This window comes from Humulus lupulus, chromosome 7 (genome assembly GCF_963169125.1).
Source record: "Humulus lupulus chromosome 7, drHumLupu1.1, whole genome shotgun sequence".
In the NCBI taxonomy this organism is placed as follows: Eukaryota; Viridiplantae; Streptophyta; class Magnoliopsida; order Rosales; family Cannabaceae; genus Humulus; species Humulus lupulus.
Window position 1 is genome coordinate 166,431,293 of NC_084799.1, and position 27,223 is coordinate 166,458,515.

Here is a 27,223-nt window from a genome sequence, read left to right on the forward strand (position 1 = left end):
TGAGTATGCTAAATGTGGAAATAGCAGAATGAACGGCGAAGGGCCGGGAACGGCGAAAGGCTGGGAACGGCGAAAGGCCGAGAACGGCAGTGGGGCTGAGAATACCACTTAGCACATGGAGTGCTCGTGGTTAGGTGAGATCCCAGTGGATACATGGGATATCCCTACGGTATAGACCGAGATCCCAGGCTTTGGTAACGCCTCTGGGACGGCATGGCCATATATGTGTTGATTATATGGACTGTCTGACTAGTTATGAGCTATCTGTTGCAGTGACTGTATAATATGCGTATATTGTGTACTGCTTTCGTTTTCTTGCTGGGCTTCGGCTCACGGGTGCTCTGTGTTGCAGGTAAGGGCAAGGGGATAGTCAACCAACCATGAGTATGGAGAGCATGAAGCGGCGTGTACATGTTTGGCCTGCCTAGCTGCCACGGCCAGTGGTTTTGGGAGATGATTGTATTAAAACCTAGATTTTTGTCGTCTAGTCGACTCAAATTTGTAAATTATATGTTGTAAATATTTCTAAACAGTATCTTGGGATCCCAAGTGTCAAACTCTCAACGATTTATAGTAAATGGAATTATTTTCAAAGTTTGTTTCACTGTTTATGGTTTAACTACACTTTTGGCCTAAAAACCTCGATTAGCGAGTTGAATGCATGTTTAAAACTCACTTAGTAACGGCTCTAAGGTAGTAGGGCGTTACACTAAGTCCCTCAATTGGCACCTGATAGTTCTTTATAATGTCATTTGTGGCATCTTGTTGGTCTTTCAGTGAATGATCTACTACAACAATACGCTCCTCCGACTGAGGGGTATTGGATGCACTTTGAGGGGTGTCCCTCCGCTCTAATAGTTGAGATAGTAGGAAGTTAATATCCTTCTGTTGGTATTAATTTGAATAAAATCAAGGACGCAACAGAAGGTAGGGTAAGGGGATTTTAAAAAATCATTAGTGCCGAGTCAAAAATCATTACATATCTCCATACATTAAATCAACATACACAAGGAAAATGAGATTACCTCTTGTGCCTATCAAGATTCCTTTGTCTTTTACTATAATTGATTGATCTTTCTATCAAACGAAGACTCACACCTTAGTCTTCCAAGTCATTCCTCAAACACACAAGGGCGTATGTGGGCACGTAGGATTCACATGTTGATCATTTAGGTTCTCTAGATATTCTCAACATATGAGATCTAGAGAGTTTGGAGAAGGGAGAAGGCTATAGAAAAATTCTAGAATTTTTCAAGTCTAGAAAATTTTATTGATACCTTTCTAGAGGAATCTGATAACAACTTAAAAGCTGAACTTCAAAGAATCACTTCATTTTATACTTATAAAGATAAATAAAATAATTTTATTTTTCATTTTATTTTATTAATTCAAACTGATCAGTTATCTTTTATTTTAATTATTTATTTTAATCAAATAAAAATAATAATTAAATAAACAAATAGTTATTTTAATTCAAAATTCAAATATCAAGGATATGTAGCACTACAAGTGATGCCACTTAGTTGCCTCCTTAATTTTTCTTATTTGTTTGTTTAATTAATTTTAAGACAATATATTTATTCCTAAAATATAAATATCAGTTAATTCAAAATTAACATTATCTTAAAGCTATTAGTTTGAATATTAATTTTATACTAAGATAACAATTAACTCTATTTAATATTAATCCAAACATTGATTAATATTTATTTCAACTAATATAAAGTTTTTCAAATAAAAACTAATTAGACAAATAATTAATTTAATCTTAATTAATTAATTGCACATAATTATCACTTAGTCCTAGAAAATTGACTCTGCAATTTAGTCTTTTTCTCCATTAATATTGTCTGTGACATCCTTACCCTTGACAGTGTAGGACAAATGCGATGCACTAATAAACAAGACTATTAATTAAACTCTTTAATTAAATAATCTTATTTATTAATTCAATTATTACTCCACTATAAATATGAAATTGCAGTCTAAGTTATTATAGAATTATATTTAGAGAGTATTCTCTTGTAGTCCATTGATATAATCAATATATGTAATTTATCCTCCATTTATTGGTTCGCTAATTAGAGCTGGTAGAGAATTATTGTTTTACCCATCTAATTAGCTCTTGTTTCTTAAGCACCATTAATCCAACAGTGAATTATTAATCTATAATCATATTATAGATTGGAGCTCAATAACTATTCAATCTCAGAATTAACCCTTTAGGGAACCAATATTTATCTGTTAGGAAAGCATGGATTTCATTATTGTAAAGTCATGTTCCTAGCCATTCATGATATTGAATCTTCAAAACAAAAGTCATTGGCCTCATTATCTTAAGAGACCTTAACGAATGAATCAAAAGATCCAATAAACATAACACAGGAATTCATGATAACTTAGGATTTAGACAGATCTACAAATGATCATCTACTAAGACATGAATTATTGCAAATGGTAAGTTTATAAAAAAATAATACTAATTTACATCGGTCATGTCATATATAATCACTATTATATAAAGTTCATTTACCAAGAGAGTCTATCCACATCAGTAATCCGAATCTAAATTACTTGCATCCAATATACTTAGTAAACCTGTTGATGCGATTTTTCGCCAACAGGGGATCAAGAAATCTGAAATAGAGAGATTAGACTTATAATTAACCAAAAGTATGAACGCATAAGATTTTACGTGGTTCTGTAGTTAAAATCCACCTAGTCCACGGGTCACTCTTATTTTTATTTTGGGAACTCTTGGAGAAATTTTTTATGACAACTTCTACAGAGTTTTGGCATACAAGAGGTCGACCCCTTTTACTACCAATTTCCCTTATATTTATATAGAATTATGGTAGACAATATTGGGTAACTATACAATAAATGGTGACTTACAGAATTGGGTATCTCTCAAAATAAATAGATACATAAATACCCTAATTAAGTGTATTGTCATTATATTGATCTTTAAATATATAATGAGTACATGCATTTTATTGCGCATATTGAGCATCTGAGTCTATTGGGATTCTTCCATATGCCCATCCTTGAACCACCACAAGCTAGATGCAACTCTTGAACTGGATGTGATTGGACCAGGACAACTTGACTTAGATAATGCTCGGGCTTGATGAGGGTAATCTGGACACTAGACACCTCGATCTCTGTCATTGGCATTTGAGACGACCTGGATGATCTTGGGTAGTCCCAAACTCAGTGACACAACCTCGAGTTGTTTGATCTGGAGTTGAAGAAATATCTCCAAAGTCTTGTAACATTTATTTATTATGTGCCAACCGTACCCCGAGCAAGATAATTGAGCTCGTATTTTTAGGGTACAACATTTACCCCCAAATCCCAACTCGTGTATGACGTCTGATGGACCCAAAACGGGTATGCTTTAAAAATTTATACTCGCAAGTGCATGAATCGTATATGGAATATAGTGTTCGTGTAAGCATGAGATCGAACCCAAAGGAGTTTGTTGACCCTGATTTTGGCCAACTGACACGGAGTCAAACTTGCTTGATGTGGACAAACACGTTGGAAAGAATGTGATGACGAAATGATAAAGAACACAAGGGTTTATAGTGGTTCGGCCCCAGAATCTGGTAATAACCTACGTCCACTTGAATTGTTATTGATATAGGATTCAATGGAGTGATCAAAGAACTAGGGTTCAATGAGTTTCACCAACCTCTGAAGAACAATACAATGTATCAAATAGGATAACTCTAATCTCTAGTGATCCGAAAGCAAGAAAGAAGAAAAAGGATCCCTTTCCCTTGAGCCCTCCTTCTCTATTTATAGGCTCAAGGAGGATTTACATTAATTTGTTATAGATATTATTTCCTAAATAATTGGATACTCAGGAAATCATGGGAGATAATTTCGGATTCTATCATAACTGCATAAGATCTTTTCCGTGTATATCATTCATACGACCAGTCTGGTCGTATGAAGAGATCGAACATCGTAACACTAGATGTATTCCTGGTCGATAGTCGAGCACGAATTCTGCCAAATGTTAGCCACGTGTACTAAATGTTTGCCATGTCATCCATGCTTGTTTTTTGGATAACATTTGCCCCCCAAGTTTGTTTAGTGCGACCAGCAATAAAGAAACTTTAAGGAAGCAACCGTTCATATCCCCACGATGCCTGTCAGCATCCCCGTGCGTTTTTTAAAATCGTGACATAATTATGTCTAATCAAGCCTTTTCAGTTTTCAAGAAACAAATTGACGGCTTATACACTTCCCCACGTTTCAAGAATTAAAAATAATGATTGTTACTTTTTAGCCATACCTCGGTCTCCATAAATACCTCCTTTTTCTTCTCAAAAAGGTTTTTCTTACCGTCTTTGTCAAGAACTTCAAGAACTTTGCCTTCAGAGCTTCAAAACCAGACAGTCGCCTAGCTGAGGATCTTCCTGACTCGAACATTTTCATTCTCTTTCGAACCTCCATCTTCGCCCAGGTAATCACTGTCTTTCTAAATTTTTCATTATGCCATGCACACCGATTCTATGCTCTGTGATTTATGTGTTCTCGAATAGGGTTTCATGAGGATTTTGTCTTCTGCATAAACCTTCCATTGCTAAGTAATAGGGCGTCTTTATGCTTTGTATAGGTTAGGACTTAGTTTGATAGTAAGGATCACAGGCTTAGGGCGTAAGATCGACGTAAAAATTCAACCTTTAAGCTAGGTGAAAAACTGGGTATTTTCCCGCCCTTTAGGAGTCGAAATAGTTCTTTTTCAGAAAACGGTTTTTTCCCTCTTTGATCCGTTTTTCAAACCATTAATGCCGAACTTAGCATATGAGTAGGATGCTGCTGGTTATTTAGACACGAACAACGTTATCCCAATCTTCCACATTACTTCGCAAACTGTGTCTTATCTCCTCCATTGTCTGTTTGCAGTTCTTATGCAAGACCCTTGGGGGGGAGAAAGACCCATTGAAGACGACCTCTTGGCCTAACTCCTTGAAGGGGAAGAGAACCCATCTACTTTGATACCAGAGATCCCCTTTTCTCACCCTAGTTCAAACCGTCCTCCAGTCCCCAACCAAAGAATGGCCCGAACCAAAACAAAAGCTCAAAAAAGGAATAACCCTAACTCTTCAGGCCAGCCTTCTGCTGATGCCCCCTCGACCAGTGGTCGAGGCAAATTTTCTCCAGAGACCGATGTCCAAAGGCATGCCCGCCCTCGCCATGTCGACCAGCCAGACGTGGCATGGCACGTCGTTCCTCAAAGTACGGTGACACTGTGGACGATTGCCAATTATCTAAACATATACAATCTGACGGGTGTGACCTTAGTCAAACCCTCTATCGACCAGCGCGCCAACTTGCCAGGCGGGGCCTACAGTGCCTAGTCAAGGTTCCACATTGAGGCAGGTGCCACCTTGCCTTTCCACTCGTTTTTTCATGGGGTGGCTAATTACTTCGGAGTAGCCCCCTTTCAAATCACCCCGAACGGATATAGAATGCTGGCCGCACTCTATATCCTTTATAAGCTCAAAAAATGGCCAGTACCTTCCCCCCATGAGGTCAATTTTCTTTTTGACCTTAAGTCCAACCCCAACCAAGATGGACGGGGTTTTTTCACTTCTACCATCAGGAATCTAGACGCGCTTTTTTGTCTGACACCACCCATATTTCTAATGTAGGGAAGTATCACCACGAATACTTCCTCCCTCCTGACCTTGCTGCGGACAACTTGGCTTTCACCCGAGGAGGTAAAAATTCTTATGCGAGTAGCTTCTTTACTTAGTGTCTTTCTGTCATAATATCTTGATATCTATCATGTTCCAGGCTCGTGGATACGTCCAACCCCTACTCCAGGGATGGATTCAAGGGCAACACTCTTAGCCAGCATGCCAAATGTTGATAAGAGTGTAAAAAACCTAGTCAACGAGGCCAACCTTAGACTGGTCGGCCTTTGGGGATCTCAATCTGCGACGAACGAACCCTTGGTGGGCGATGTTCAAGCTAATGCGGAACCCGAACAGGAACCCAAGCAGCAACCTTAGGCGAGGTTACGATCAGGGAACCTGCCGTCCCCCCCGAGCAGAGGAACCTTCAGTCCTCAAGGGCAAGGGAAAACAAAAGGTTGTCAAGCCTACCGAACTTTCTGACGATTCGTCGGATGTAAACGGTACAATAATTTTCCAATTCCTTCTCATCTATTTGATGGGAACGGAAACTTTAGGAATGCTCCCTCTTTAAACTCAGATTTCTTCTAGGAACTAGGTAGTTCAGTAAATATTGCTACGACTAGTAGTTGTAGCTCGGGTACTTTGCTTGTAATCCTTTTACTTTTATCTTTGTTCCCCCTTTGACCACTTAATCTCACTGCTCGAGTTGTTTCCCTTTGTGCAGTCATGGACTCTGGAGACGTCTTCACTCATTATGAGGTCGCCACTACCTCTTCTGTCCCGAAGAAGGATAGCAAGAGGGCTCGAGGGGAAAGCAGCAAGACCCCCTCGAAGAAGGCTCGAACAGAAGATACTCCAACCGCCGTCCCTTCTAAGGAAAACATGACACCTCCGCCCCCCACCGAACAGTCGACGCCCATGCCTGTGAATCCACAGTCCTCCTTTAGGGCCGCTGGCAAGGAGACTTTGGACAACCTGTCCGAAGGCTCCCTGTCCAGCCTCGTGGTTGGGTCGGCTAGGGAGAGGATATACAAGCTCTCAAAGCACAGACGCAGCCAGGCCGCCATCAATGAAACTGCCTCAATGGAGGTCAACCAAATCATCAACAGAGGGTTGAATGAGATAGTCAGTGTAAGTCATCTTCTGCTACTTCATCATTTATGTCTGACTTCTTTTCCTTACTTTTTCATTTTTTGTCTTCAGGGGCTGCTGTCTTTAACCGCTAGCTGGCGCCGTGCTGGGGCGTTGATTTCCCGGGGACAGAACTTCGACTCCCGGCTTGCTCAGGCTAAGCAAACACTTAAGGATGAGAACAACAAGCTGCTTGAGGAGAACAAGGAGCTATCCAAGCTGAATGAACAGCTATGCGAGGACAAAGCCACTCTCATCCAGGAGCTTCAGGACAGCCAAGGGGCCTTAATGAGAGCCAACGAGGAGCGGCATAAATGGAGGGAAAGTTCTGTACTTAATACCCAAGAGTGTAAATAGCTCAAACTCGATCTGACCGCCAGCAGGGATGAGGCAAAGAAGCTTGAGGAGCGGGTACGAGAGCTCAAGGGGCGAGTGCAGGAGGTTGAGGAGGAATGGGTCATGAACTTGAAGAAGTATAAGGAGGCCACCCTCATTTGCTTTTATGACTTCTGGAAGAACAACTGGGAGGCTAACTTCAACTATCTTTCTGAGCGGTTGAAGAGAACTTTGATGGCGCAGTGCGCCACCCGGTTGGAGGCAGAGGAGAAGGCTAAGGCTAAGGCTCCTGCTGCTAATGCTGAAGCTAGTCCTCTTACCGACCAGGGCACTCCCCCCAATCCTCAAGACCCTCCTGCCCAATAAAAAATTTTCTTTTATTTTCCTTTTACGGCCCACGGGTCTGTTTGTAAAGACAATTTATTTTTATTGCTGCAAGGGAAACTTTTTTACTTATAACTGAACAATTGCATTCGAGCAATAATGCTCGCGGTGCAAAAGCTTTTTACTTTTAATAGAACAATTACATCCGAGCAATACTGCTTGTGGTGTAAAAGATTGTTTTATTGATATTATAATATTTCTTTTATTATAATATATGTTCACATGACCGAACTTAGCATAGTCATTTGGTTTGATTTAGCAAAACATAAATTTTGAAAAATATTCTAAGTACCGTAGCATGCTTTCACTCATTTTGTTCATGTGTTTACATACTCTTTGGTATGCTTTGCTATCGATGTACCTTATGTGCCCCCCAAGTGATCGAGGAGCTTTAGGTCCTTGGTCACTTGCCTTGACCACGGCCTGTGCGAACATTACTGCTCGATGGTAAACACAACACGTAATACAGCAAAACAACACACGTAATGAACAAATACTTGTAAAAATAAATTTACGAAGGTTGGAAAGAATGACTGGTTGCGCACAGTCCCTTATAATCTTGTATTAAAAATGGACTAATCATGTCTTTACGAGTGATCTTAAAAAGATCTTACACTTATAAGCGATTAGCCATACAACGTGGCTAACCCTTTTTCGAAACTTGTAAAAAGTAAAAATTAATACAAGCCAGTCCTTTAAGAAGGGTTGTTTACTGATAATACTTGCGCAGGTGTTCTCCATTCCAATAGCGTGGAACGAGATCTCCATTTAAGCGTGCAAGTTTGTAGGTGCCCGGATGAAGGACTTCTTCAATCTGGTAAGGTCCTTCCCAGTTTGGTCCGAGTACTCCAGCAGTGGGGTCGCAGGTATTTAAGAAAAATCGTCGTAGCACCAGGTCACCGATGTTGAATTTCCTCTCTTTCACTTTTGAGTTAAAATACCGGGCGACCTTTTGCTGGTACGCAGCAACTCGGAGTTGGGCTCTTTCTCGTATTTCTTCAATTGAGTCTAGGGACTCCATCATCAGTTGGCTATTCTGGCTCTGGTCGTATGAAATGCGTCGATGTGAGGGGGGATCTAATTCGACAGGTAACATAGCTTCATATCTGTATGCTAAGGAAAATGGGGTATGACCTGTCGCTGTTCGGTGAGAAGTTCTATACGACCAGAGGACTTCAGGCAGCTGTTCTGGCCATGCTCCTTTAGCGTCTTCAAGCCTTTTCTTCAGGGTGTCCTTAAGCGTTTTATTCACTGCTTCGACCTGCCCATTTTCTTGTGGATGCGCGACTGAAGAAAAGCTTTTGATAATCCCGTGCCTTTCGCAGAAGTCGGTGAATAAGTCACTGTCAAATTGGGTGCCGTTGTCTGAGACGATTTTTTGAGGAAAACCATATCGGCAAACAATGTTCTTGATGACAAAGTCAAGAACTTTCTTGGTCGTTATGGTAGCGAGTGGTTTAGCTTCGGCCCATTTGGTGAAGTAATCGACTGCTACAACTGCGTACTTCACTCCGCCTTTTCCTGTTGGCAAGGACCCAATCAAGTCTATTCCCCATACTGCAAAAGGCCAAGGACTCTGCATCTGTTTTAATTCGTTTGGAAATGTACGTGGGATTTTTGAAAATCTTTGACACTTATCGCACTTTCGTACAAACTCCATTGAATCTTCGTTCATAGTCGGCTAGAAATAGCCTTCCCTTAGAATCTTTTTCGCCAAACTTTTCCCCCCAGCGTGATCTCCACAGAAGCCTTCATGTACGTCCTTCATTAGCTCCTTAGCTTTCTCTGGTGTAATACATCTAAGCAGTGGCATGGAATATCCCCTCCGGTATAGAACATTATCGACCAGTATATACCTAGCAGCCTGCCTTTGAAGAGTTCTGGCCTTGTTTCTATCTGCTGGTAGTACACCATTTGTCAAATACTCCAAGTAAGGCGCCATCCATGTATCTTTCATTCGGATTTCCATACTGGCTTCATTTGCTCGTATGCTTGGCTCGCTCAATCTTTCTACTGGCACAATATTCAAAGTGTCAGCTTCTTTCGCACTCGCGAGTTTGGCTAAGGCATCTGCGTTCGAATTCTAATCCTGCGGTATTTGCTGGAGGGTAAACTTCTTGAACTGGGCCAATATGTCTTTTGTTTTGTTCAAGTATGCCATCATTTTTAGGCCTCGTGCTTGATATTCCCCTAGGACTTGATTCACTACCAGCTGTGAATCACTGTAAATATCCAGCACCTTTATGCTCATGTCTTTTGCCATTCTTAATCCAGCGAGGAGTGCTTCGTATTCGGCTTCATTATTCGACGTTGTGAAGTCGAACCTAATGGCGCAGTGAAATCGATGCCCTTCTGGCGTTATCAATATCACTCCTGCTCCTGCGTGAGATTCGTTTGACGACCCATCTGTGAATAACTTCCACGAGGGAGCTTCATCTTGAGGCTCAGGCGCACTAGGCTTTTCGCACTACTCGCTGTCCGGGAGTTCGGTGAACTCTGCAATAAGATCAGCCATGACTTGTCCCTTTACTACTGCTCGCGGTGAATATGTAATATCAAACTGCCCCAGTTCGACTGCCCATTTTAATAAACGCCCAGCCGCCTCTGGTTTTTGGAGGACTTGCCGAAGGGGCTGGTCAGTTAAGACTGTAATGGGATGGGCTTGGAAGTAAGGACGTAGCTTCCTTGAGGCCAAGATTAAACAGTATGCTAACCTCTCGATGGGAGGATACCTCAGTTCTGCTCCGATTAGCCTCTTGCTTACATAGTAAACCGCTTTTTGTACGCCTTCTTCCTCTCGTACTAGTACCGCACTAGCAGCAACTTCAGTGATCGCCAGGTAAATGAACAAAGTTTCTCCTTCGATAGGCTTTGATAAAATAGGAGGCTGTGCCATATGGGCTTTCAAGGCCTGAAAAGCTTGCTCGCAGTCTCCTATCCATTCAAATTTCTTGTTGCCCCTAAGTAGATTGAAGAGAGGAACGCATTTATCCGTTGACTTGGAAATAAATCTACTTAGGGCTGCAATTCTCCCGGTTAAACTGTGTACATCCTTGATCTTCTCTGGCGATTTCATGTCGATCAGGGGTTTTATTTTGTCGAGGTTGGCCTCGATTCCTCTGGAATTAACAATGAACCCCAAAAACTTCCCTGATCCAACTCCGAAGGAACATTTGAAAGGATTTAGTTTCATCTGGTACTTGTTCAATACATCGAAACACTCTTGCAAATCCTTCACATGTCCTTCTGCCTTTTTCGACTTTACCAGCATGTCGTCCACGTATACCTCCATGTTTACTCCGATCAATTCTTTAAACATGTGGTTAACTAACCGCTGGTAAGTCGCACCTGCGTTTTTCAGTCCGAAGGGCATTGCCTAATAACAGTATAATCTCTAATCGGTCCGAAAGCTGGTGTGATCCTCGTCAGGGGGATGCATGCTGATCTGATTATAGCCTGCGTATGCATCCATGAAAGAGAGGATCTCGTGTCCTGCAGTAGCATCGACCAACTGGTCGATCCTTGGGAGTGGGAAGCAATCCTTCGGGCAGGCTTTATTGAGATCTGTAAAATCCACACAGGTTCGCCATTTTTCGTTAGGCTTAGGAACCAGTACTGGATTAGAGACCCACGATGGATAAAACACCACCCTGATGAACCCATTCTCCTTTAATCTCTCAACTTCTTCTTTTAAGGCTCTCGACCGATCCTTATCGAGCAGCCTTCTTTTTTGTTGCACGGGTGGAAAACTCTTCTCTATGTTCAGGACATGGCTGATAACTGCAGGGTCTATCCCAGCCATGTCTTTATGCAACCAGGCAAAGAATTCCTGGTTTTTCCGCAAAAACTCCACCAGTGCACGCTTCGTGGTTAGTTCTAGGTTTTTCCCGACCTTCACGACTCTGGTCGGGTCTTTCTCGTCAAGTTGGACCTCTTCCAGGTCCTCGACGGGTCCATTGTTTTCTTCAAAATCCCCAAAGCAAGGATCTAAATCTCTATCCTCACTTTGGGCAACACCCTATTTGGTTACTTCATCACCGGATTGGGCTTGTGTATCAATTGCCATCTGCAACCTATCTGGGGGAGTGCTCTTTGACGCTCCCTTCTTCGCCTTCGTGACTGAGGCGTTGTAGCACTCCCTAGCCTCCCTGTGGTTTCCCAACACGTGTCCTACCCCTGCGTCGGTCGAGAATTTCATGACTAAGTGCCACATAGAGGTAATGGCCTGTAGATCAACCAGTACAGGCCTCCCAATGACGGCATTGTACGCCGAAGGACAATCGACTACTATGAAAGTCGCGAGTAATGTCCTGGTAGCAGGCGTTGTACCTGCTGTCACTAGTAGTCTGATTGACCCTGCGGGGGTGAGTCCCTCACCAGAGAAGCCGTATATTGTTTGGTTGCAGGGCTCCAAGTCCTTAACGGACAACTTCATGCGTTCCAGCGAAGAATTATACAGGATATTCACCGAACTTCCTGTATCAACCAGCACTCTCTTCACCATCATGTTGGCCATTTGGATATCCACGACCGTCAGATCGGAATGTGGGAAGCAGACATGTTGGGCATTGCTATCAGAGAAGGTTATCTCGCCTTCTTCTGACCGAGCCTTTTCCCGCGAGGTGCGGGCCTCCAGAGATGGTTAACAATGTGCCAGTTACAGGGTCAGGCTGCAAAGGTGGTGAGCGTTGGCGTGTAGGCGCTTGCTCGTTGCCACCTGGAGCTTCTCGTTGGGAATTTCCCGAGGCTCGTATATATCTTCTTAAGTGTCCTTGTCTAATAAGGAACTCGATCTCATCCTTCAGCTGGTTGCATTCGTTGGTATCATGTCCGTAGTCGTTATGATAACGACAGAACTTGGTAGTGTCTCTTCTCGAAATATCCTTTCGAATGGGAGCAGGTTTCTTATAAGGCACGCTGGAACTCGTGGCCTGATAAACCTCTCCCTGAGATTCAATAAGGGCAGTATAGTTAGTGAACCGAGGTTCATAACGGTTACCCTTGGATCGTTTATTGTCAGAGGTGGAAGGCTCGTTGTGTGGCCGTTTCCCCCCATTCTTGCCATTGTCATTCCCGTTCCCGTTGCCTTTGCCGTTGGGCTTGGACCCATTGGCGGCTTTGGCGGGCTCGGCAGTCCCCTTATCCTTGCCTGGGGGCTTTCCTTCGTTGGCGATGGCGTCTTCAAGCTTAATGTAGCGATCAACCCGATCTAAGAATTCCTGGGTAGTTCTAACCCCATGTTTTCGGAGGCTTTCCCAGAGAGGCGTGTGGCGCTTAACCCCTGCGGTTATGGCCATCATTTTTCCTTTCTTCTCCCACTGTTTTTGCTCCAGCAGCTGCTCGCATAAAGCGCTGGACATAGTCCTTCAGTGGTTCTCCATCTTGCTGGCGTATTTCAACCAGCTGGTTTGCCTCAGTCGGTTACACACGACCCGCGTAGAACTATCCGTAAAACTCCTTTACGAACATTTCCCAGGAAACTATACTTGCAGGAGGGAATTTAAAAAACCACTCCTGTGCGGCATCAGAAATTGTTGCAGGGAAGATCCTGCACCGAGCGTCTTCGGACACTTTCTGAATGTCCATTTGTATCTCAAATTTATTGACGTGAGATACTGGGTCACCATACCCATCAAAGTTTGGAAGCGTAGGCATTTTAAACTTGCTAGGAGTTTCTGCCATAGCTATCCTCTGGATGAAAGGAGTGCCTTTTCTCCTATCGTGGTCGATATAAGATGTCCTTCCCCCGACCAACTGCTGCACTGCCTGGTTGAGGGCATCTATCTGGGCCTGCACGACGCTAGGAATCGCCGTGGCCTCTGGTGCTGGGGGGATGTACTCGCCGTGCCGCTCGCGGCGATCGTTGAGTACGTCTCTTAAGTCATCGTCTCTCCTCCGCTGCTCGCTAGCTCCGAGCCGGTTGAAGACGTTATTTTGTCTGGGCCGCCCCCCAACATCCCGTCTGTCGGGTTGGTCATCCCGAGGTGGTTGGCTCCTGCCTCCACCTCTTTCTTCATTCCTCCGACCGGCATTTCCTCTGCCTGAGTCGACCTCATTATAACCATGGCCGTCTCTGAATTTTGATTGGCTATGGTGGGATCGACTGTTCCCTCGATTGCCTTCCCGGGCTGGAACCTCCCGAGCATTAGAGGGTGGTCTGCGTTGGTCGTTAGGTCCCCGTGCATTATCATGCCATGGGGGGCCTCGGACTGCAGAGCCTAACTCTGAGTTCCTCCTGTTTCCAGGAGGATGCTGTCCTCTGCTCGGAAGATTAGGCTCGTCTCCCCTATGGCGTCTAGGACTGCGAGGCTGCTGCTCGGCCCTATTCTGCCTCTGCTGTGGGGGATTGCCGTGACCAGTTTGGGATGGAGGCTGTGCTTCAGGGTCAACTAGCGGGACATCGTCCTGAGGCGCCGGTGGCTGCTCGGGCCTTTGTGGGCTCGAGGGTTGGATAGGCGAGCTAGGATTGGGACCCCTGTGGGGTGGCCCATTCGCGGGTTGGTCAGGCTGCGAGGCAGGTGCAACCTAATTCCTAGCCAATTGTAAGGCTGCCTCAAGGGCTGCCATGGCCTCCCTCTGGCGACGGTCCATCTTCGCCTGCCTTTCACTCAGCTCCAAGCGCTGCCGTTCAATTTCTTGTTGCTGTCGTGCCATGATTTCGGCAGCACTTTCCTGGCCGGTCCTCAGATTAGCCAGCTCCTCCTGCAATACCCCTAGAGTATTTTTCAGCGTCGTGTCGTCCATTTCTTCCTCATCAAATTCCAAATGTGGCTCATCCTCAGCCACGTTGGGAGGAGGAGGAGGCGGGTTAGATGGTGCAGCGCTGGCCGCCTGTCCAGTTTTCCTGGTAGTTTTCGCCATTGATCTTTCAACGATAATGTATCAAGCTCTCAATGAAAGCACCTGAATGTTGACCCTGATTTTGGCCAACTGACACGGAGTCAAACTTTCTTGATGTGGACAAACACGTTGGAAAGAATGTGATGATGAAATGATAAAGAACACAAGGGTTTATAGTGGTTCGGCCCCAGAATCTGGTAATAACCTACGTCCACTTGAATTGTTATTGATATAGGATTCAATGGAGTGATCAAAGAACTAGGGTTCAATGAGTTTCACCAACCTCTGAAGAACAATACAATGTATCAAATAGGATAACTCTAATCTCTAGTGATCCAAAAGCAAGAAAGAAGAAAAAGGATCCCTTTCCCTTGAGCCCTCCTTCTCTATTTATAGGCTCAAGGAGGATTTACATTAATTTGTTACAAATATTATTTCCTAAATAATCGAATACTCAGGAAATCATGGGAGATAATTTCGGATACTATCATAACTGCATAAGATCTTTTCCACGTATATCATTCATACGACCAGTCTGGTCGTATGAAGAGATCGAACATCGTAACACTAGATGTATTCCTGGTTGATAGTCGAGCACGAATTCTGCCAGATGTTAGCCACGTGTACTAAATGTTTGCCATGTCATCCATGCTTGTTTTTTGGATAACAGAGTTGTCTAAAATAAAAAAGAAAATTATTTTAAATCAAAATTAATAAATTCTAACCTAGCTCCAAAGATTGATGAGTTTTAATGTTATGAACATAAAATAAAAGATTGAAAATAAAGCTATTTAAGAGAATAAAAATGAACCAATAATGATTTGAAAATAAGTGTTAAAAGAAAATATTATTAAGATACTAGAATCCACAAAATGTAAGTTTAATAATAATTATTAGTATATTGATTCTCAAGTTTTAGTGATAGTTAAAATAATTCAAACTATCATTTTCCAAATAGATTTATAACTTTAAGCACAAATTGCTTCTAAAAAGATAGGATTTTTCTTCACTTTTCAAAAATTATAATTTCAAAGTATTTAATGTGAATCAGCCTAATGAAACAAAAAAAAATCAAATAACATTATTTATAAGGCAAAACATAATATTTTTGTTCTAAGCATGGATATGTACAATTTAATGACACATCTTACACAAAGAATATTGTGTTTTTGCAAAATGAAGAACAAAGTGCATATTATCTAACAATCCAAAATATGAGATATTAAAGATGAAAGACATTTATGAAGAAGAAAAATCCATAAACTTTGTTGCATTACAAGGGAAATCAACGTACAACATAAATATTATCTAGTTACAAGTTGCTTCATCATGATCGTAATAATCTTATGAAAAAGATTAGAAGCACATAAATAGAGTAGAAATTACAAAATAAATGAAATACATACTTGAAAATTCTCTTGAAAAACCCAAAATGGAAGAGAGAATGGTAGAGAGAAAATGGGAGAAAAGAAGATGGTAACCCAAAAATTAAGCACCCCAAAATGGTCTTGAAAACCCTTATTTATAGCCAAAATGAGATTATTAAAATAATCAATTTAAATTAATTAAATTGATTACATTAATTAAATACAGTAAATATGGTATATAGGGGTAAATTATAGGGTGTAATGATGATTTTTGTGATGAAAAAGTGAAAAGATTGGGTAAAATGTGGCATTTTTGGGCATTATGGGACAAGGGAACAAGGAAAAAGTGGCTTGGTGGGCTGTGGCAGGGAACCAGGCGGCTGGGCGTGGGGGTTCAGCTGGGGGAAATTGGGTCTGGCTTGTGAGTGGCAGGTGGGCCAGGAGGTGGAGGAGTTGGTTGGCTGGGTTGAACACTTGCTGGGCCGAGTGGGGGCACTGGTGTTGGCGTTGGGCCTGGATCCGTGGGGTGATGAAGTGTTCAGCTGGGCAAGAGTTGGCTGGAGCAAGGAGGCATTGGGCCTTTGTGCAGCTGACGGGCCCAAGTGGAGAGCATGTGCTGGGCCCAGTTGGCTGGCTTCGGGCTGGCAGGAGGAAAATGCCAATCTCCTTTGTTTTTTTTTCTTCACAAAAATGCCACTTTTTATCATTATTTTTATTCCTTTTCAAGAGAAAATACAATACAACAAATTCCCTATAAAACAAACATAAATTAAATTAAAACTAAATATTTTCAATAATAAAATATACAATAAAAGTTTCATGAAAATATTAATTAAAACTTAATTTACTTAAACATTTAAGCTCAAAATTTCATTTCTAACTTTTAATCTAACAACAATATTTTCAACTAATTAAATTACAACATATTACAATAAAATATCTATAAAAACATATAAAATATATAAAAATCAAAATAAACCCAATAAATTCAAAATTACTTATAAACTTAACAAATCAATTAAAAACTCAAGAATTAAGCAACAATTAGCACATAAAAAGTGGTAAAATAACTATATTTTGTAGAGTTATCAACGTCATTTTTAACGCACACAGTAGGGGCTTTTCTACTTTCATTGTGGGGAAACATGCCCAGTTACCCACTCGAGTACGGGGCACGTGTCTACTTTCCATAGGTATTTCTTCGAGTTTCGAGTACTATGACCATTGTCTTGTCAACCCTTTTCCACCATTTGGTTCATTTAATTTTGACCCTTGGATCTCAAACTGCTTTAATCGTGTCGTCCAGATTTGTCCCCGAATGATACACATAAATAGCATACGCTTCCTCGGGCAGAACACATCTTAAAAGAGGTATAGAATGACCTCGTCAGTACAGAATCCCCTCAATCATAACATAGCTTAGGACCTAGTATAACAATTTTTGATTCCTTGAGCTGGATATTCTACTATTGGGGTCATCCAGGTCGGTCCTTCGTGAATCATTCTGACCTCTCTCAGCTTTTATTCTATGCTTGACTTTTATACGAATTCCACCAGGACCACACTCAATGTGTCTGCTTCTTTGGTGGTGGTGAGTCAGGCTAGAGCATTTGCCTTCGTATTCTGCTTGTGTGGAACTTACTAGATGGAATAGAACTCTAATTCTGATAGTTCACTTTTTACCTTAGCTGGATAGGCTATCATTTTGATTCCTTGAGCTGGATATTCCCCTAACACTTGATTAACCACGAGTTGAGAATGTTGGGAATTGTGCCCTAAAAGCATATGCAGTAGACATTGTTTTAAGAAATAAATAAATAAATTGAATTTGTTATGCATATATTTTATGGACTATATTATTCTGTGATAATATTAAGTAAATATCAGAAAAATTCCTATGTTCATATATGTGATCTCAATCACGTATTGGTACGGGAGGATTGTGTTTAAGATAAATGAACTTGAATAGTTCGCAATAAAATAAAGTTATGAAATCCTTAGATTAATTACTGTAAGTACGGTCCATTAGTATTATGAATACTTGTGATCTAGATCCGGATCACTAGTGTAGTAAGACACTTTAGTGGAGGTACTTTATATATTAGAAAATATATAAAACTGGACCAGATATGTTTATTAATACTTAGTTAAATACCGTTTCGAAGTATTAATTAAATATATCAACTGATGATCATATACAAATAGATCTTAATCCTGAAGTTACTATGAACTCCTGTTTATGTTATATGAGTTCTTTGATTCACTCATTAGGGTCTGTCAGAATGATCAGGCTAGAAACTTTTGTTTTTGGAACTCATTAATATAAATGGCTGGGGACATAGTATACAGATATGGAATCTATACATTCTTGTAAGAGATTGAATTATGGTTCTCTTAAGGGTTAACTTTTGGGACTGAAAGGTTATTGAGCTCAAATCCATAATTTAGTTATGAATTAACCTTCACTAGGAAAGTCAATGGTACTTAAGGAAACAAAATATAATTAAAAGGGTAAAATGGTAATTTTATTCCCGATTAATTATGAACCATTATTAGAGGTTAATTTTTATGTAATGGTACTTGGGGCATTGATACGATATTCTGTTGTTGAAGTAAGGAAATTATCTTTGAAGGAAACATTGAAATTTATGATCTTATCAATGAAAATCGTTGATCTATGTGAGCCGTGAGAGCAAACCAGTCAACTTTGTCACCTTGACTCTCTTCTGGTCCAACTTCTGTAGCTTGACAAGTGGCTTGGCCTTCATTTGTAACACCAACAATTTAACAAGTCTCATGCCTATCAATATCATCTCTTGTGGCTTCCCTCATACATTGGACATGATTTTTGTTACCAACTTCTGTAGCTTGGCCTTCAATTGTAACACCAACATTGTCACAAGTCGCATGCCCATCAGTATCATTGACAAGTTTTGTGACGTTATCTATCTGACTTTTTACACTTATCTTGCACTCAAAGTGTTCATTCTCCTCTAATATAGGCTTCAATCGAGGAATCTTTTCAATCTGCAATAAATTAAATATCATATTTCTCAATATTAAATAACATAAAAACTTAAATATTTTACAAAACAAAACTTACTGGATGTGTTTTCTATGGTGGAACAGAGGAAGACTCTGATTGTTCATCAACATGTGATTCTAATTGTTCTTCAAAACATGTCACTGAATCTTCTTCAATATATACCTATTAATTCAATATAAGAAAAAGATAAATTTTTAATCAATAGAGTAAAAAATCACGTTAATTGAGCTCTACTCACTCTAGTTGATCTTTACACTAAAATTTCATTTAGATTTTGGAAATCTTGACCATGTTTGGTAGAGCTCTACTCAAGCCTAGAAATCTCAACTATGTATGGTTGAGCTCTACTCACACCAGTCGAGCTTCACTCATACCAATCGAGCTCTATACTACAACTTCAATTAGACTTTGGAAATCTCTACTATGCATAGTCGAGCTCTACTCACATCAGTCAAGCTTTACTCACTCCAGTCAAGCTCTATGGTAGAATTTCAGTTAGGCTTTGGAAATCTTGACTATGTATGGTATTGCTTGACTCATACCAATCGAGCTCCATACTATAATTTCAATTAGAATTTGAAAATCTCCACTTTGGTCGAGCTCTACTCACATCAATCGAGCTCTACTCACACCTGCCGAGCTCTATGCTACAATTTTAATTAGACTTTCAAAATCTCAACTATGTATGGTCGAGCTCTACTCACTAGCCGAGCTCTATGCTATCAACTGGACTTTGGAAATCTCAACTCATGCTAGTTGAGCTCTAAACTGAAAGTCCATTGCGTTTTTAAAAATCTCGACCATAACCACTTGAGCTCTACTCGTTCTAGTTGAATTCTACATTTTAAACCAATATTTTTCAAGTCATGCCTTTAGTGCTCTAAATTTATAGCAAATTTATTTCAATTAAATATATTATCTATTCTAAAAAAGTGCAAGAATAGAAAAAATGTATTTAACTTCATTTACCTCATTATCTAATTGAGTCATTGTTGTGTCTGCGAGAGGTGTTGGTGACACACTAGAATCCAACGATTTTGAGCACGGTGACTCCAGACTAGATTCATGAATAATCAACCATCGTTGAATCAGTTGTTGTGGATCTCTAATGCTTGGTACTTTCGTTCGTGTCATAGAATCAAGGAAATAGAGTGTATAAGAGTTGAGCTTAGGTGATTGGAAAGTCGATCCACCTAAAAATGCTAATAGAAAGCAAATTTACATAAAAATATCATTATTTGAACATCATAATAAGATCTATTTAAATATATGGGTCTAAAAAAATTGACTTAAAGTGATTATGTACCGTAACTGAAATCTTCAATAAAACCAAGGTTGTTAATATATCAATTATGAAACTAAGCTAAAATGTACACTCAACATCACATATCCAGTATTTTTTTTAATAAATAAAAAAGATAATGAAGTAGTACAATTAATCAATGCAAGCAAGTATTCATTTCAAATATCAAACCATAAGCAACAACACATATTGTATATGAGTTGAAAATCTCAATCTAATTTAATAAAGTTAGTTCATTGAGACATTTTCACAAACATATGATTTACATTATTATTAAGATTGTAAAAAAATTAATAAAAAAAATAAATATTATAGCAAAGTATAATAAATTATACAAAAGTTTAATACAAGAAATGGGTACTCAGTGTCATTTTAATCCAAGGAGCCCAATATAATCAACTCATTCACATGTAAATATATAACAGTTGTGAAAATGGAAAGAAAACAGAACAAAAAACAAAAAGTGAGAAATGTTTAATGAGATTTTGGTCACCTTAGCATGGCAGTGGGAGTGTCTATCATTTTGTTGTTTTTCTTCTTTTCAATTCTTTGGTAATTGTATTATGGGGTCCATTGTAATCAGCAGAAAGGAAAAATAGGGGAGTATGAAAATGACAAGACTAAGGAGGGGAAGCTATTATATATATAGGGTTTTCGGGGGTAAGGTCATTTGGTAATTGTATTGTTAAGATTGTAAAAAAATAAATATTACTCAAATATAAGGAGGTTATATTGTTAAAGCTGCTTAAGCATAGGGTTATATAACTCAAAAGTCCGTGAGAAAATACATTTCTTTTCTTTCATTTCCTTTTTCTATCTACTTCGTTTTTTCTATCTTTCCTATTTTCTTTCTTCCCTACCAAATATAGGCTAAAGGAGATTCAGTGGAATTTCTTTTGCTCACTTGGAAAAGGGGCTAGCCAAAATGGCGAGAGGGAGAAGATAGCTTTTCTAAAGAAGAAAAATGGAGAGAAAACTAAAAATGAGAAGAGAGTGGGGGAGGGTTTCGGCTAGGGTAGAGAGAAAAAGAGGGAAGTGGAGTGTGAGAGTGGAGAAGCTTTGCATGCTTCTTGATTCTCTAAAAAAATTCAAACAAGCCAACTACCATTAAACCTTCCCTATGGTCATCCATCACTCAACCCCCACTGTAACGCCCTGCTACCTTAGAGCTGTTACTAAGTGTGTTTAAAATGTCCAATTAACTCGCTAAACAAGGTTTTTAGAACAAAAGTGTGATTAAACAGAAAGTTAAGGCTGTAATCTTTAAAAGTACTCTATTTCATTAAAAGTTCCAAGAGTTTAACATTTGGGATCCCAAAATAAGGTTTGTAAAATATTGACAGTTCAAAACAAGTTTACAGACGACTAATGATCAAAAACATAGTTTAATACAGTCATTTCTCAAAATGCCCCCAACCAAAGCAGTCAGGCAGGCCAAACATGTGCGCGCCGCCCCCACGCTCTCCGTACTCATGGTTGGTTGACTTTTTCCTTGCCCTTACCTGCACCACAGAGCACCCGTGAGCCGAAGCCCAGCAAGAAAACTCATACAGTACATAACATACGCATATCATATAACCATTATGTCAGATAATCCACAGACAAACAGATAGTCTATAAGATTTAAACACATATACGACCATGCTGTCCCAGAAGCGTTACCATAGCCTGGGTTCTCGGTCCACACCGTAAGGATATCCCATGTATCCATTAGGGTCTCACCCTAACCATAAGCACTCCACGTGCTAAATGATATTCCTGGCCCCACTGCCTTTCTCGGCTCCTTGCCGTTCATTCTGCTATAACCACATATAGCATTCTCAAACAACATACAAATATATAATAACTCAATCAAGACTACATCCTAACAACAACACAACGTAGGGCCACGCCCTGCAACAACACTATGGGCCCGTGCCCTACTCTACGGGTGCTACAGTTTTCTTACCTGTATCTCGAGCTTTCCGATGCACCAAGGTCACAAGCACGGTCCTCTATCACGAGCCTCTCCGAAATCCTAGCCACAACACATATAAAACACTTTTAATACTAACCAATCTCAAAACCACTTCCTGGAACCAATCCCGTACTCCCGGGACCTCTAATTCCCTAAAACAATGTATTGGAACCATCCCCCGAGCCCCCGGGCAAAAGCCCTAAAAATGCAAAATTTAACTGTCAGAAATAGCCTAGGTCCGTGGCACTCCCATCAAGGGCCGCGGCGCCAAGAGGCATTTCCCTGATCCTGATGTAAGCTTGCGTCACGACACCAAAGAACAGGGCCGCGGCGCCCCTACGCAAACCCAGTGTAACGCCCTACTCCCTTAGAGCCGTTACTAAGTGAATTTTTAAGACAAAACAGTGCAATGAACTCGCTAACCGAGGTTTTGAGGCAAAAGTGTGACTAATAAAAGTTAAGGCTGTAATCCTTGAAAATGCGTTGACTCAATAAAAACTTCTAGTTTTAAACAATTGGGATCCCAAAAATAAGGTCTGAAAACCATTTTCATCTTGAAGTAAGTTTACAGTTGATCAGTTATAAAATCATAGATTATTACAGCCAATTTCAAATAAACCCCCAACCAAAGCAGTCGGGCAGGCCAAACATGTACGCGTCGCTTCACGCTCTCCGTACTCATGGTTGGTTGACTCAGTCTTTGCCCTACCTGCAACACGGAGCACCCGTGAGCCGAAGCCCAGCAAGAAAACTCATGCAGAACATAACATATGCAGTTAATACAGTTTATCATAACAGATAATCCACAGATAAACAAGTCAATCAATAGACTAAGCAAACACGGCCATGCCGCCCCAGAGCCTTACCAAAGCCCTGGGGTATCGGTTCTCACCGCGAGGATAACTCATGTATCCCTTGGGTCCCACCCCGAATATAGCATCCCATGTGCTAGGTGTTACTTTCGGCCCACGGCCGCCCCGGCCTACGCCGTTCTCGGCACTTGCCGTTCATTTCATCATAATCACACATATAGTACATTCAAAATAATCATTCACACATCATGATTCATTTAAGGTTAAACATTTGCACACAACACAATCTGGGGCCATGCCCTGCAATCATCTCATCATGCAACATGCAATATAGGGTCATGCCCGGCAATCACACTATGGGCCCATGCCCTATCCTACGGGTGTTATAGTTTTCTTACCTTAGTTCCAAATGCTTTAAATAGAAAATGACGGCCCCCGAGCACGATCCACTTCCCGAGCACTAGCTTAACACCTAGTCACAACCAAGATAATGGATACCAATAAGATTAATCTCAAATGAGTTTCTAAACCAAGTTCTAGTACTCGAAACGTTGAAATTCACCAAACATTGTAAAAGACTCAACCCCGAGCACCCTAGGTTAAATTCCCAAGCCCAAATTCTCAAAATCCCAAAATTCCTTAAGCGCCGCGGCATGGCCCAACCATGCCGCGGCATGGCCCCCAAACAGAGCCACAAAATGCCCAGAAACAGGTAAGGGCCGCGGCCCTACAAGGACCATGCCGCGGCCCGCCCTCCATCCTCAGCACAACTTAGCCTTCAAGGGCCGCGGCCCTCCAAGAACCATGCCGCGGCCCGACCCTTCGAACCCAGAAAAACACACCATTTTCAAGCTTAAAACCTCACCTTAAGCCATCCCAAAGCTCCCAAATCAAAACCAATTAATAATCACAACATTAGGATGGTTTAAACAACACAATTCCACCAAAAATCCAACCTAACACTCACCAAGATCCAAATTCCAAATTTCTGAAATTTCAAACCTAAAACTCAAAACCAACCATAGAAATTCTCAATTTCAACCATCAAACTTTAATTTAAACCTTACCTCAGTTGTAGAATCGTTTCCCAAAGGATCCCATGACCTATCTTCAAAGTTTCAAGCCTCAAACTCCACCTTGAATATCAAAAACCCACAAACATTCACAACCCAACAAAATCTCAGAAATTTAACTTGAGAAAAAGAATTAATTGCTTACCTTTACCATGATTTGTTCTTGATTAACTCATGAGCTAAACCTCCAAATCCCACCATCAATTTTCAGAAATTCAAGCTTGATTTCTCCTAAGATTTCTGTGGATTCATGAAAGAAAAAGGAAAGAAAGAAGAAGAAGAGAGAGGGTGGAGGCTGGGTCGGTTTCTCTAAGTCTCCAAATGGTTTATTTGTTTTGTTTTTATAACTTAAGCTGGTTACCTCAAGGTTCGGGGTACCAAAATATCCCCGAGGCAAAAATGGTAAAATCCCCCAGTATTCCCGCCTAGACATCCTAACCTCAAATATATCTCCAATTATTTATTTTCATAACCCAACATCAAAATACTCCTTGACTCGCTCAAAGTCAAACATAATGCCCCGTTGTGACTTTTCCCCGCTATCCAGCTCTAGGATCGCCTCGTGCCGAAAGTTACACATCACGGATATACCCACATACCACTGTGGTCTCAAAAATCATCACATATTAATACAGTTATGCCCAACATGGCCAAAATTACAATTATGCCCTTCTAACACAATCCGGGCCTACATGCATACTAATATACATAGTCATGCATCTCAAATAATCAAATAGTCACATAACACGCTTTAAATCATAACCATGCATTTAACTCATAAAATCACACATAAATCCCAACATGCCCTCCTGGCACACTAATCAAGGCCCTTAAGCCTTATTAGCGATTTTGGGTCGTTACAACTATCCCCTCCTCATAAAAATTTCGTCCTCGAAATTTATCCAAACACATCAATCAGGAAACTCGCAACTCTGACCCTGAATCCCAAGGTCCACCGCCTTTACTTTAGTTTCCAACAACTCTCTTCCAGGCGCAACAATCTTGCCCCACAAGATCTTGTCTAACGGCCATACACTCGATAGCCTCTTGTTTACACCGCAACCCTGCTGAAGCCTCAGGGTCTGCTTAGATTACAATGACCAATTCGTTGTCTTATTCCTGATTCCAGAGATACCCAAAAGTCATCACCTCTACCAGGTGGGATCAACTTGTAGGCCCCGCTGGCCTAACCCTTAGTACAAGTTCAGAATTTTATGCTGAATCAAGAGTCAGAACTCCCCCTTCTTTCTCTGAACACCTTACAGATCCTCGTCTGTTATTGTGCAGAGATGCAGCTCTTTCCTTCCGGAGCTTTGTTTCCTCGTAATTTAACAATTTACCAGCTCTTATGCTTTCATATAGGCAGACACTCCTGCCTTAAGAGTTCCAACAACCTTTTCGACGCTCTCTCTGAACCAATGCCAAATCGTAGTATTCACTATCCTTCACCTCTTACCATGTCCTATGTCGTGTTACTTTAACAAGACGCCAGCATTTGCCACCACGACCAACTCAACAGGGATTACACTTCCCTTAATACCTCAAGTATTCGCCTACTCAGCGCTTAATTCCTTAAGATATCCGATAAGCTTTCAGACTGCCACTACACTTGCAATCAACTGATAATCCCAGATTCCCACTCTGTTCTTTTCGTTCTCTAAATCCATTCCAAAATTTAAAATACTATAGGGTCTCAATTCGATATCATCGATGCTCCATCCTGAAACTAGTTCACTTGACCCAACCACATTAACTCCATCAACTGAGTTAAAACTTTTCATGTCCAAACACCTTACTCAAGGTCTAAAGTGGTCTATTCCCATCATACACTACCACATCACTTAACCCCTCAGGGTCCAAAGGAAACACTAGATTCTGCCACCTGCTCAACCCTCCCGGTACGACGTACCCTAGGAGGTGGAATGATATCCATTCAGAATTCTCGTTCATAAACCAAATCTAATTGGATCCTTCATCCATTCCTGGTATCCCAACTTGTACTACCTTAGCAGGGTCCTTCCCTGCTTCAACTCAAGCCAACACTTTAAATTCCATAGATCATTGACACTCACCAGCTAATCATACCTACTAGCGTTACGCCAAACTCGGTCGTCGCCTTGTCCACTCTATCACAGTCTATGGCGCTATCCCCTGACTGACACACGCCTCACATCTAGGAGTTCCGTCTCCAATTATAACTCCCCTCGCTCAATCGAGGATTTCAAACACTGATCATCCGTCCGTTACTTTTCACCACATCTGTGTCTCAACGCTATCTCTCTTACTATTACCCAATACTCAAGCACCTTATGATATGCATAACTGTTAACTTAACGCTCCAAGTATATCAACCACGTTCATTCTTTCACCTCCCGCCAGGTTCGATCCATCCTCGCGTCAATTATTCCTGGGCGTGTCCAATCATGGTACACTCCCACATATCCATAACCCTACCATAGATCAGGTCCTTTATGCAATCACTCTTTACTTAACCAAAACACACGCAAATTCCATCATCGTCCGTAACCAATCAAATCTTACCTTGTCTTCTGAATTTCTTTCTGATTTGACACCACTCAATCCGTCTAACCTCAAGTTTTACTGTTCTCCTCATCTTTGATGTAGAAATCACCGGAGGTGCTTATGCAGTAGATGACGCACTTACCAGTCTTGTTGTGCTTTCAATCCTTCAGACGCTCTTCATTAGCTTCTTTGCGGCTTCAGATCAATTCTTCTCTTACCTGTCCTTTCTTCTTGCAGCTATAATCTGAGAACTCCTGACGACACCCAACTAACACTCCGTAGAACCTTACCTGAGACTCTGCTTTCTGGGTACTAACGTCTTCAGCATAATAATCAGTTGCTCACCATTTCCGTCTGGGAGTAATCCACATGCACTGCTCGTGAGCTTGAAGGGGACTTGCCCACACCGTTCATGCATTCTCTGTCTAAAGAACTTACCTGTGCTACTATAGCTTGAACCATTCCAGAATCTTTGTTACCAACTCCTCACACTCTAGCCGGCGCAAACTAGACCATCCACGAAATGTCTCTATCCTCGGTTTCCAACTGGCAATAACCATGTCATAGACCAACTCTTGGGGACATCGTCCCATCTTGTATCCAACATTGTACTTTTCGTCCTAACCCGACGATACTAGCAATCCTCGCAGTATAACACTCTGGCTAATCCAAGATCAAATTCCTTCGATTGCTTCATTAGATTTTCTGCCAGCCATAACCGTCCTTTACCTCGTTCCTTATACCAATCCTATCTGTAGTCCAACCTTGAAGTACTCCCAAATATTTCTTTTCAT

The 27,223-nt window shown here is 41.0% G+C and overlaps 1 protein-coding gene across 1 annotated transcript in view; it reads right to left on the reverse strand.

Annotated features, from left to right (window-relative positions):
• The window catches only part of LOC133792348 (uncharacterized), a 45,761-nt gene extending 25,866 nt beyond the window's left edge, over nt 1-19,895 (reverse strand). Inside the window, exons 1-4 of the mRNA XM_062230250.1 lie at nt 19,731-19,895; nt 18,843-18,923; nt 18,571-18,742; nt 18,414-18,477 (exon numbers count right to left, since the gene is read on the reverse strand). Of these exons, the coding sequence (XP_062086234.1) occupies nt 18,414-18,477; nt 18,571-18,742; nt 18,843-18,923; nt 19,731-19,895 (482 nt within the window). The remainder of the gene's footprint in view (nt 1-18,413; nt 18,478-18,570; nt 18,743-18,842; nt 18,924-19,730) is intronic.
• Between the last annotated feature and the right edge of the window lie 7,328 nt (nt 19,896-27,223).